This window comes from Sander lucioperca, chromosome 18 (genome assembly GCF_008315115.2).
Source record: "Sander lucioperca isolate FBNREF2018 chromosome 18, SLUC_FBN_1.2, whole genome shotgun sequence".
NCBI classification, from domain to species: Eukaryota; Metazoa; Chordata; class Actinopteri; order Perciformes; family Percidae; genus Sander; species Sander lucioperca.
The window spans coordinates 7519257-7532438 of record NC_050190.1 but is presented as its reverse complement, the minus strand read 5'-3'; the positions used below and the strand labels follow the sequence as shown (position 1 = coordinate 7532438).

Below are 13182 nucleotides of genomic sequence, written 5' to 3'. Positions count from 1 at the left end.
AACACTCACATCCTGTTAGGTCCGATAAAATGTTATCAGACCCATATATCAGCTTGTACACAGTCTCCAGTTGTTTTAATTATGACAGAGTAGCTGTTAAAATGCTCTACATGCGATCTGTTGCTGATTTGAATTAACATCACGCTCACTGTAGATGATCCGTAATCTGAACGGATTAGTCTCTCTGACTTCTAAAGTAACTATCAGCCACACAACATGTGGTTTGTACAGAATAAACATTTAAATCAGACAAAAAACCCTCCAATTAAAAAACAATAAAACGTTTATATATAATGTCATCATGTTGAGTCCATTCTGAACAATCAGATCAGCCGAGAGGCAGGCGTTTCCCAGCATACCCTGGGTCCGCCTACTTCCCCAGGATTGGCAGGCCGACATCCAATCACAGCTCTATACCACAACAAAAAAACAATCATTTTCATTACATTGGTGGAGCCTCCTGGAGGCGGGTATGAGCCTGAAAGGTTAAAGCAAAGGAGGTAGCTCCGGGTAGCTCCAGATCAAACGCGGAAAGAAAAAAAAATAGTCGTTGCAGAACTGTAAAATTACCTTAGACAGACACGAATAACGTTAAACACAGTCGCGGCACTCCAGTACAAAGACATAAGATAACATCATGCCAAAAAAGAAAGACATTGTGAAAGGTAATATTTAAGCAGTGATTGTCATTTTGGTAGTGTGATATTCGTCGAGTTTCCTTAACTGACAACTTGACCTAATTCGTCAAATGTGTAGCAAGCTAACGTTAGCTAACTAGCTTGCTAGCTAACGTTGTGGCGTTTGGTGATCACCAAAGCAGTGTTAATGTAACTGTATCACCGTGACAACTGACTTAAGCCTTGTAACGTTAGAGCCATATGTTTAATACAACCATGTATTTTAACGTGTCCTTTCCTACCTTTCAGGTGGCGCTCCTATACCAAGAATTCGAGAAAACTCGAGACTTATGCGCACACATGTGAGTATGATTCAATAACAACTTATATTGTTATTATTGTGGCATAACAGGTGTTTATCCAATCTAAATTTAAAGGGCGTTGTTGGTGACATGCCACCAGTTGTACCTTTGCTAACACAATAAGTAATCTGAGGATGAGCTGCCATAGTTATTATCAGACAGGAAGCTTTTCACAACAATGGGAAAACCGGATCAAAATATACTGTTGTGCAGTCTTTAAGAAGGTTAAACATTGTTTGCGGTATAATTAATTTTACAAAATACAAAATCTAAGGTAATCTCAACGTTACAACATGAACTGCCAGCTTTGGTGATCACTGCTGCAGATAACAGCCAAAACATGTATACTAAATATACAGTATATTATAGCAAGTAGTAAGCAGTTAACACTTTTGCACAGTAGCAGAGCTGCGATTAACAGTTAATGGATGCTGATAATAGAACATCGCAATTTCTTAGATCTTTAAAAAAAAAATAATTCTTCCTTTTGGCCAGCAAAGTCCAAAACAGTCCAAAGATCCAAAGATTTACAATTTACAGTGATGTAAAATAGAGAGAAGCAGCATGCCTTCACAGTTGAGAAGATGAAACCAGAGAATGTTTGGCATTTTAGTCTGACAAATGATACAAATAAATAATTAATTATCAAAAAAATGTTGACTGCTCACTTTATCGACTGTCTGTTTCAGTTATAAGTTACAAATATCTTATATTGTGTCAATGTTACAATATCAATATTATCTATCAGTTCTTATGGTAACTGCTGCAGATCAGTCAAAAACTAACTTCACACCCAGCAAATGAGTGAAGGGTTGCACAGTATGTTACATATAGCAGTATGTAGGTAATATTTCTGCACAGTAGACACATGTTCGTGTGGATATAGCATGGACACATTGTTGGTTGTATTTGAAGTCTCTGTATCTTTTCTCCTTCTCAGGAAACTATGGTAGATTTCATAAGCGGACGTCATTCTTCAAACTCTATCCTGGATGTCTTTGCCTCTGGCTTATTAGGTAAGGCATTTTCTGAACTGGCTGTTGCAGGTTATTTCAAAGTGATGATGGAGAAGAGAACTGGAGATACAACAAAACCCAGTATTATTAGATCCAAAACCGCTGGAACTAAACAGGGTATAAGTGTAGTTTTGTGATCTCTATTGCAGTGTATGGCTTCCACCAAATAACTCATTACAGATTTAAAAGAACATAAGAGTTTAGGTAACATAAGATTCATATGCTGGTAAGTGATGATTGGGCATTATCCCCCCTTAAACACTCCTCTTCTATTTGGTGTCAACATTGGTTTAGAGCTACAAGGGGTAATGCTAGAATATCTCCACTAGTGTCCTGTACAGCAACGTGACATCATGACTTCACGTAAACATACACGCCCACTTTCTTAAGCCAAGTGCGTGTTATCTGTACGCATTTTGAGCTATCTGCATGTATGTCTACGCTGTATACAGCGGACGTAAACATACACGCCACTTTCTATAAGTGGCGTGTTATCGCGTAAACATACCCACCACTTTCTAAAGCCAAGTGGCGTGTTATCTGTACGTATTTTGAGCGCCATATACAGCGAACGGGTTGGATTTGGGAAAAGAAGAACAGGGTTGGATTTAGTAAAAGAAGAACGGGACGGTTGAGTTTAGGAAACGGGACACGAAGGAAATGTGACACGCGTGACACGATCCCCGGTCTCCGGGGTGAAAGTCCTGTGTTGTTTGACCCATCCTACCCCCCCGACCAACCTCCCTACGCGGATTTTCGCCCTTTCATCCTACTCGCTACGGCGTCAATTCACACGCAATCGCAAGGTAACGTAAGTCAATGGAGGCCAAACGGCGTTGATAAACACGCTAAAAAGCGAGTATGCGTCTTGATAACACGCCAATAATGGCATACGAATTGGCGTGTCATACATACGCCACTTCATGAGATCAGTCTGTATAGAGACCAATTATAGGGTGTGGAAGGCTTGTGTCAGTAAACTGCAGATTGCATCCTGTTTAATGTTTAACAGTTCAGTATCTGTTTTTCTTGAGCTGTTTGCAAAGGGTTATGGGTAGCCTTTGATGGCAAGTGCAATATCTTTTGCACTTATTGTAAATGCAACAATTCTCGGTGGAGCTACCGGAGAGAAAGCATCATTGTCTGAGTGTTAATTATATCTATTTCTCTAGTTCTTATGACATTACTGTATAGCTGTTCTGATTGGCCCCACTCTTAAGTTGTTTCTGTCATGTGAACTCCGGACAATGTCTGGAGAATGGGTCCAGACTTGCCCTTTCACAGATGTGGCACACATAAGAGCACTAGAAAAGGCTTTGTTTTTTTTCTTTACCTCCCAGGTTTAGATTTTTTAAGGACCTTTGAAGGAGAGCTGGAGGACGACATTGTATATACTGACGACGACGATGATGAAGATGATGATCACTATTGTCCACAACATGCTTCTCACAGGTCTTTAGAACCACATCCACGAATAAAACAACTCACTGACGAGGTATTGCACTTCGGTTTCACTTCTTTCAGAGTTCTTTACCAGACAGTGTGAATTTCCTGAAAATTGGCTCAACGCGGAGATTTTTGTTTTCAGGAGGCTGATAAACATGCAAAGGAATTGAAAGAAGAAGAGGAACGACGGAAAGAGAAAACCGAGAAAAACAAGCGTAAGAAATTGGTCAGTGTCTGCATAATGGTTAGGATTTGACATTTTGAGTGGTTATGTTGCTTTTTGTTCCTTAACTGTGGCACCACAACACATTTCTTCTTTCTGTTTCAGCGTAAAAAAGAAAAGAAACGGATAGAGAAAGAGAATGCAGTTAAAAATATTTTACCTGTAAGTCTTATGTTACTCGTATGTATTTGTTGTAATTCACAGCAATATAAAGGGCCGTCTTTTGGAAAACGGGTCTTTTCAAAGCCATGCTGATTTAAGTCATTTTTGGCCTTTCAGGAGGAAGAGCAAGGGAAGTCAGACTCCTCAGAAAATCAGGAAGAAAATCCTGTTATTGAAAATAATGCAGTGGCAAATGAATCTCCTGAATCTGGTAAAACACAAAATGGAATTGCGGCGGCTGCATATAATGAGAGCAGTGATAATAATAAAGAAGAACATTTTGCGGAGGTGAATAAAAAAGAAGAAGATGGGGAGCAAAAGGTTGGTATATATTACTGTTTGTCACATTTGGGAGCAAAAGTACTGTGTGTTTGTTTTCTTTAAAATGTAATGGGACAGTAGGAAATGGTCACAAAAGGAAGCAATTTGTTTAGGAAATTTGTGCGTGTGTTGAAGTGATGTCGGTTAAAAAGTTTAGTCCTTGCTTCACAAATGAATGCAACAAACAGCAGTGGATGACAGCAGGTGTCAGTTTCACAAAGACCGGCCTGTAGTGTTAGATTTTGCTCTTAGGCTAAATTCAGACTGCAGGCCAAAGTGACCCAAATCCGATTTTTTTAATATTTTATTTTCATGACGGCCCAAGTAACATGGCATCCAATCTTTTCCAGTTGTTATTTGGGTCACTTTCATATGTGGTCCAAATCCGTTAGATTGGATTTTATTTTATTTTTTTTTTAAAAAGCTACCCGAGTCTGGACTGTACAATCGGAATTCATGCGACTCTGACGTCACTCTAGGGCGACCATCGTCACAATTCTGCACTAAACCATAGACTTTACATGGCGAAAGATACGTCCATATATCAGTGGATAATTTCTTTTTGTGGTACATCAACTGGCCAATCGTGCTTCAGATGGACTTTGAGCAACGGATGAAATTAGACGTCTATCTGAAGTCTGACTATTAGTTGAATCTAAGCTATTGTCAGAGTCTGTTTCTGGATGAATCTCTTCAAACCACCACCTTGTGTTTCATTGTCACCAGCAGGATTTGGATTTAAATAATTCACATTCTTCTACAACAAAATCGGTGCCTGAGGAGACGTGTAACCAGAGGCCTGCAAAAGAAAGGAAAAAGGAAAAAAATAAATTACTGAAAAAGTCCCTGGAGGAAAAGCCAAAGGTTGTAGAGAAACCTGAAATTCAAAAGAAGGAAGAGAGACCTCAACCCAATAAAGAGGTGGGAACACTGAAGACATAGTATTGGTATTTCTTCATGGCATAATGTTATCCAAGAAACCTGCTATCATGGATTGACAGATATTTTACCAGACTTAAGTCACACCAGATGACCAAATCTTTAAAAAAATTGTTTTCTGATGTTATGTCAGTAATGTAATGTGTAAAATCGATATAATATATACAACACTATTTTAAATTCTCACCAGCCTAGAAACATTTTCTCTACAAAAGTTACTTACTCTTCAATTATATCTGTAAATGGATCTTTTATAGGATCAAACATTAACTGGTTGTCATCATAAGTTGGTGTTTGGCAGAAAGTGACATGCAAATTTAGCGTTTCCTGTAGTGCTCGGCATGCTTCGCAGACTAATGTGTCAACTTTAACAGAAAACAATGGACCCCGCTGCAGAAGAGTTGGCAAAAAGAAGCAGAGAGCTTGCTGGTAAGTTATATTTTACATTAACGTCATTGAGACTTTGGCAAAGTCAAACATCTGAAAGCACTGAAGCTGGCACAACTGTCCTTGCTCTCCCTTCCAGGTATGGGAAATCGCTTGGCTGCCTCTGGACAGTATGAGATGGCCGTGAAATGCTTTACTGACGCAATTAAATACAACCCAAAGGAATTTAAGTAAGGACATGGACTTAAATTGACTTCAGCCTCCATTAAAGCACACAGAAGCAGTGACTATTAATGACATGAATTACGTTGAATGTGTTTTCAGGTTATTTGGAAATCGATCCCTGTGTTATGAAAGACTGCAGCAGTATGAAAACGCTTTCAGGGATGCTGATCTAGCTCTCTCCATGGAGCCAAACTGGATAAAAGGTTTATTTAGGAAAGGAAAAGCTCTCTGTGGGCTCAAGGTGAATCGCTGCCCCTGTATCCAGTTAACTCTGCTTACACTGTGGTACTTCCAGACACTTTAGTCTTTTGTTTTCATGTATAGTAATTGTTGCAACTAGCTGGACATTTTCAGGAAAACACTTAATATTGTGGTTAAAAAAAACCTGTAGTACAGAGAAAACTGACCTTACAATACAATATACAGGTGTCAGGTTGTTACTAAATACGTCTGTTTGCAGGTTTTATAGTAGTAGGGCTGTCCTCAACTAAAGATATTCTTAGTCGACTAACACTCATGTGATTTTGTCCACTAATCGATTAGTTGATTTTTCGACAGACCTGTAAACTGGGGACCTGTTTCCCCACAAAGAATCATGCAAAAGCATGACTTTAAATCTTGTGTGTCCCAGAGATGTGCTCATACGTTTCTTGGAAATAAGTCATTCAGCATTTTAAAAAAAGCATAAGATGAAAAAGAAATCTTAGTCGACTAAAACAAAAAGGACTGATTAGTCGACTAAGAGGGGGCGGCCCTATGCAATAGTGAGGAATAAACCCTCTACAGTGTTAATTCCCCACATGCTAGCTCAAGTGCTATTACTAAATTCAAGATTTTAAACTTGCATATTATTTATTAATTACTTACTTGTTGCCTGTAATTTCCGCTTTCACTTCTCCAGAGGTACTACGAGGCCTCGCTGATCTATAAGGAGGTGTTGAAGCTGGAAAGTTCGAGCGCTGAAGCCACGCAAGAGCTGAAACGAGCACAGACGTTGCACCTAATGGTAGGAGAAGCTTGTGTTTACAACAGTTTACAAGACAATATATGGCACAAAAAAAACACTGTCACTCACCAAATGGCTGAGAAGAAGCCGTAGAAATCCTCAGAGCTCAAAGCTCATATGTACGTTTCTCAGAGTCATTTTGCATGTTGTTGGCTCCAAATGCTGGTCAGGATACACTGCACAGCACACTCTATGATAGGGGATATAGGTATAATATGTGACTTTCTATACACTGAACGCTCACTCACTTCTGGAACTTGAATTCTTTTTTTAGACAAAGTCAGTATATCTGTCATCTGTGGCTTTGACGTGTGTATGCTTTGTCAGCTTAGGAGGTTGTCTTTGTACTTCCATTTTAGGAAATGGGATTCACCTGGGCTCAGAGCTCTGAGGCCTTGAAAACACACGCCACGTTAGAGGAAGCTGTTGAAGCTCTGTTCGGTGACGACGGTAATCAGGGTCCTGGAGGTAAAGGTCACAAAATGTTTCTCAAAAGTTGGAAAGGTGACATGTTACTACAATGATGTTTTTAACTGTCTTTTTACCGTTTGTCGGCTCTCTTCAGATGCCTGTGCCGGCTGGGACTGTACGGACCAACCAGTGGCGCAGGAAGAAGAAGACGACGACGACGAGGGGGAGTGGATTGTCCGACAAACGACTCGTCCTAGAATGCAGCCGGCCAAAGAGTTGGATGCTTTTGGCCAAAGCAGATCGAATTCTAAGTCACCGACGCCCCATCCAAGGAATTTTGTCAAACCGTAAGACTACAAATCACTAATGTGTATTTTAAAATGAAAAATGTTATCTAAAATAAAATAAAAACAATGTATCATGCCTGACCCTCAGGTTGGGAACCACTGGTCTAATGTTTATTGTATACTACATTGTGTAAGCTGTTTAAAATTTTTGTGATTTATATTGTTAATTTTTTAGTTTTTCTTGCATGCTGGCAGTCAGAATAACAGGAAAAAAGTTCTGAAATGAAATATGCACAGATGTTCAACAACTGCCTGTTCGTTTGCCCATTTACTGCTGCAGTAATTAGTCTTTACTAACTGAATTTAAGGAGGTATTTGCTTTGCACCATTGAGCAAGAACAGATGGTAATGTTCACAGATTTGTTTTTTTTAAGGATAATTTGCTGAATTGTATCCAGAGTTCAACTAGAGTTCATTATTTTAAATGGTTGTTTTATCTCTTTGTTTTGTGTAAAGTGATCTTTTCCCCATTTGGGTTGGATCCTTGGCTCCTGCTGTCACCTACTCAACCCTCCACGAGCTCTTCAGCAGGTAAAGTACCACAGGCTGAGCTCCTTCACTTTGTCAGAATCAGATGTCTGAGTTTACAGACGCAACAAGAATGGAAGAATGGTATTAATGGCAGTAGAATAAAAATAATAAAGCGATAAAGTTAAAGTAATAGCCACATTTTTGGATATTAACAGGTGCATCTCGAGTTCCTGGATTGTTTGCTCACATTTTAGCATTTGATTTAGATTTCAATAAATATTTTGAATACAAAAATCGCAACATGCATACACTGAAATATTGATGCTGTGGTCTTGCGAAATATTGATGCGTTTGTCGACTCTGAGCTTGTTGTCGATTTAATGGCTGCTAAAGTGATGTGAGTGTATTCACCCTTGTTGACTCGAAGCTGTGTGGCAAATTGCCCTGCAGGGATATGAAAGATTTCAGTCTCTCTCTCTCTCTCTCTCTCTCTCTCTCTCTCTCTCTCTCTCTCTCTCTCTCTCTCTCTCTCTCTCTCTCTCTCTTTTTCTTCCCCCCCCCCCAGAGCTGGGACGGTCTACAGCATCAAAATGCTGCTGGAACACCAGTGTGCCTTTGTGAACTACGCCAAAAAAGAAGACTGTGACAGAGCCATCCAGTGTATTAATGTATGTATCGGTTTACTTTAAATGGTACTTGTAATGTTACATTTTGTGATGTCTCTTGTAGTAAAGCCTCATTTAGGCAGGACACATTTTCTATTCACTATCAGCAGCAAAGTGTTTATTACAGTTAACGGTGACCTAAATCTTTCACCGGAGCCACACAATAAAGGTCTTGTATGGGTTTGAAAATGTAAAGATTTGTAGGTTCCCAAAGAGAATTTATAAAATAAAGTTAAGAAGCAAATCAGAAAATATTGTAGGGTGTCTGTATTCAAAACTTGGCAGGTTGTAGGATTTTCTACGCAGAGCAGGAAGTTGAGACTTATTTTGATTGTGTGTTATTTAAGCAGTGAGTAACAACTGCAGCTCTTTAACTCTGTAAAGCTATTCATGCTTTAAAGTCTGTCTGCTCCTCTGAAACCATGGCATTATTTTCCCACCACATAAATCAACTCTGACACCAATCTCATCAGTTGTTGGTCTGTGAAGCATCTTCTCTTTTCTAAGCTGTGTGACTCTCCAGTACAGCTCTGTTGGGCCCAAGATGTTTAATGTCTGTTTCTTCTTCAGGGAATGGTGGTAGAGGGCGCTCCACTCTCTGTGCGGTATCCCAGTAAAATCCCCATTGGACTTGGTATGTCCAGAGCGGCCGCCATTGACCCATATTCACGCCCCGGGTAAGAAGATGCTATTATTCTCCCTCGCATTGGTAAAAATCTCTATTTCACTTATGAGTTTAGATTTAACTTCAAGGGTAATGAGTTGGGGGAAAGATTATTGTCAGTCTTATTATTTAAAAACAGTGCATGTATAATTTTTTTTTTATCCCACATATGCATAGGATTCATTAATAGTTAGCTGTACACAGTTAAGACTTGTAGTTTCTATTGCTCACCAAGATTTGTTTTTCAAAACTTACTCTTAATTTCTATAAATGCAAAGTAAGAAATAACTAGTATTAGATTGTCTTTGTTCACATTAGTTATGTTGCCACTATTTAGAGGCGAAAAGGAACCCTGTCATTTCAGGTCTCCTGATCTTAGCGATAATTATGCCCACCGTAAACTTTGACATGCATCCCTAGAATTGAAATTGTTTTTGCTGTTGTTGTAGCCCGTACAAGAAAGAGTGCTTTTTCTGGAGGACCACCGGCTGCATGAGGCAGGACTGCACCTACAGACACGTCCCAGAGCACAAGCACATTGACAAGGACAAATTCACCAGTAGACTGGGACATGTGAACATGTAGGAAATCAAAAATGATAAGCGTGCATCGTTTCCTTTGACATTTGACACGGTGCTTGTTCCAAACTGGGCTGCTTTCTGTCGCCTCGGTTTCTTCTCGGTTTTGGTTCTTGTGAAGTTTTACCGGCAAAAAAGACTAATTGTGTTCAGATTCGGTTGCATGTTCTTTTGGAAATGTTGGCACCGTGATGTATCATTGTAAGGATACAAAGGAAACCCCAAACTACATTATATTAATAATTTATGTGCATCATGCTTTGAGCATTCTTTTGCAATAGGAGTTTGTCAGGGATTATGTGTGATTATCTAATCTGTTTAAAGATTGTGTTAAAACACGTGATTTTTACTTAGTTGCTTTGCTCTTGTTTTAAAATTGATGTAACAGATCTTTTTTTAGTTACCACCAGGTGGCACTGTAACCTTTATCCCTCAACTTTGGGGCTACAAAGAATTCTGCTTTCTTTTTAAGGCTGTGATTGATGAGCAGTTATGCTATCGGCACATTGAATGTGTTATGTTTCATTTTGAAATTCTGCTCTGTAATATGATTGCTGGGGCATTGCGTTTGTTTAGATTGGGTTGAGTTCAGTGGTTATGTATATTATGTATACCTTTTTTTTTTTTATAATGTCATGTCTGTTGGAGGAACGGTTTTAAATGTAGTGATGTTTGGACACAAACTGTCATACAAATAAGTGCCTTTTAGTAGCACTGGCTGCAGTTTATCATGGGTCAGCCCCAGAGGGAATTAAAGCCTCAACTTTGAAAGAGTGTTGATGTCATGCAATACATTGCTATATACAGTACAAGACCAAAGACAGGTGGAAGGTGGAACAGTGGATGGGCCTGGATGACTCACTGCAAAGAATAAAGTCAGCCCCATGATAAGCTGCATGATTTGTGAGCGGGATTATTCAAGCCTCAGCATGTAACTCAATGTAATTTGGGATATCACTATGAGGATGAGAGGCCCAGTGGTTTTTCGCTGTCCCACCACTAAAACATAACCAGATTAATCCCAGCAGCAGCTGCATATCCTGTTGCAGTGTCCTTGAGCGAGAATCCCTCATCTCAGGTCAGCCTGAGTTAGAGGAAAGTGCCAGTTAAACGCTTGAAAAGTAACTATTGTCCCTGAGATTTTATCTGAAGCGAGGTTCTTCTAAGCCTTAAATGCCTCCCTTCAATCTCCCCGACTTCGTCTCCTCTCAGTTAATGTGGGTGGGATTTGTGTAGATCCCTCTTCCCTAAAGCCTGGCAGGTTTGTTATTTGACTCGAGCATTTCAAGGCCACTTTTGTGACTCCTGTTATGCAACGTTTGAGGTGTGAATTACAAAACGTTCCCAGAGAGCTGAATAATTACCTAAAAACGAGGTTGAAGCGGTGGAAAAAAAGTTGAGGCATTTAGCTGTGAAAAGTGCTTAGTCTTGACCTTACAGGCAGAACAGCTGTACTTGTGGGCATTAATTGGCTGACAGTGGCATACCTCCCAAAGCCCTTCTGATCTGTGTGAGATTTGAAAGCATGAAGGGCCTGTAATACGAATAACATGAACTCTGGTTGAACCCATAGAAAGCACTGGGACATTACTAACTTGCAAAATGGGTCTCTATTTAATCTTATTGGTCTGTTTGGCTTTGCCCCGCTAGAAACCTGTTCAAATGCAGATAAAGACTGATAAGCGGTTAGCGATCATCAACATCCCGCCACTCCTGGGCCCGGACGAAGCCAATCCCTTACTTAACTAAAGCAAACACCAGGAAGATTAAGTGCATCTTGTTAAAAGGCTGCATGGTTTGTAGAGCTTTCAACAGATTTCTCTCCCTCTCAACAGAAGGGGGGAAAAAGAGAACACACTAACAGAAATGAACCAGCAGACATGACATGTTGCTCTCCCATTACTTGCTTTTTGATATATGGCTATGCAGCAAAAAAGGCCTCCTCACTCCCCCTCTAGAGAAGTTTTGAGTTGGAGTAATTGAGTGCATTGTTTTTAGCGCAGGGATACAATAATCTAATTTTTATTCTAATTCTGTGGTTTCTCTCCGCTGGTAAATAAACGTTTGATGTGACATGAGGGAGTAGCTGACTCACGCTGTATATCAACCGTTTTGATTTTGTTCCTCAGGAAGCCAAAATAAATGCTCCACTGCAGCTTTGCAGCCGCTCAGCTTACAGGCCTCTGCTCGAACCTCCTAACCTTCCCAGCAGGGCTGCTGCTGCTGTTTGCTTGTCCTCTTTTAAAGGAATGACACTTTAAACATTTCAGTGTGTGTATTTAGGAGCAACAAAGTTATCCTTTTTTCTCTTCTCTTTCTTTTTTGCTTTATTTCCAACAAATTCTTGCAGGAACATTTTTCTTTGCAGTTTAAAGGCTCGTTATGATTGATGTGGTCCTACATGAGCCTGCAGTTATCTGCCAAAGTTAGAACAGTTTTGATTTATTTCACAGGAGAAATGTCTGCCTGTACGGTGTGCTTTATTAAAAGTGGGCAGGGTATTTCTGTGCAACAGTCAAGATTTAGCAATATTTACATCCAAATCTGAAGACAGCTGTAGGGTTTTTACCTAATGCGGTTAATCAAATGTTATCACAAGAAGATTTGCTGGGTTTTTGAGTGTTCAAATAAAAAAAAATGTTCTCTCTCTCTCTAAACATTTTTCTTTATTAAGGAATATGTACAGAGAAATACTCCAGACCTAACTCAAGTTCCCAGGGGCTTTCTGACTTATTACCTTGGAGTATGTGTCAACACCACAAACTAATCCTTTTGGGTCAAAAGTTTTTCACGTATGACAAGACAGCTTTGCAATTTCTTCATGAGAGATATCCTAAATGTTCTCAATATATATATTTAAAAAAAAAAAAAAAAAGGATCAAGATTTTGTTTTGTTGCTACTGGAAAGTCAAAAATCTCATTATGCCAAGATGACCTACTGTATAATATAAAAAGTGACCTATAGTAGTCTTCACTTTGAAATGTAGAATCTATTGTGTCTGCAGATTGTAATGGATGCAATAACTAAGATTAACAAGATGTTAAGATGGTAGACTCACACAATGGGGATGCATCTGCTTCACTGCCGTCTCTTCTCAAGCCTTTGCTGGATTCCTTTGTTGCACTGTGGAAATGATTACAGTAATTGTCACAATGAGAAATTGACCTTCACTTTAATCTAGACAGAGGCCCCGTTAACAAGTTAAAATAGCACAAACCCAATTAGGGAATTGATTGCTTGCTTTCATTTTCCTCATTTGCATCAGGGTCATATAGAGAAGATAAATTAATGTCTAGTCTTTTGTCCACACTGTCATTCCTGGTTATGGAGTATCTATTGCT

At 39.4% G+C, this 13182-nt stretch overlaps 1 protein-coding gene across 2 annotated transcripts; it reads left to right on the top strand.

Annotated features, from left to right (window-relative positions):
* Positions 1-442: 442 nt before the first annotated feature.
* Positions 443-11682, top strand: si:dkey-33c12.4 (uncharacterized protein LOC560112 homolog). 2 transcript variants are annotated; one of them, XM_031310100.2, is made up of 18 exons: positions 443-665; positions 927-979; positions 1920-1995; positions 3336-3490; positions 3584-3667; positions 3770-3826; positions 3944-4147; positions 4877-5068; positions 5461-5515; positions 5613-5703; positions 5798-5939; positions 6600-6704; positions 7064-7172; positions 7270-7462; positions 7919-7993; positions 8499-8601; positions 9169-9275; positions 9712-11682. In XM_031310100.2, exons 1-18 carry the CDS (start codon positions 638-640, stop codon positions 9845-9847), a joined length of 1965 nt encoding a protein of 654 aa, XP_031165960.1. In that variant the 5' UTR covers positions 443-637; the 3' UTR covers positions 9848-11682. The 2 variants fall into 2 exon arrangements, with proteins under 2 accessions (XP_031165960.1, XP_031165959.1); XM_031310099.2 differs by having other exon boundaries at positions 4874-5068.
* Positions 11683-13182: the final 1500 nt, after the last annotated feature.

Coding starts and splice junctions, on each gene's coding strand:
- si:dkey-33c12.4 (XM_031310099.2), top strand. CDS start 638: ATGCCAAAAAAGAAAGACATTGTGAAAG. Junction 5,940..6,599: donor AAGCTCTCTGTGGGCTCAAG/GTGAATCGCTGC, acceptor TCACTTCTCCAG/AGGTACTACGAGGCCTCGCT. Junction 7,994..8,498: donor CTCCACGAGCTCTTCAGCAG/GTAAAGTACCAC, acceptor CCCCCCCCCCAG/AGCTGGGACGGTCTACAGCA.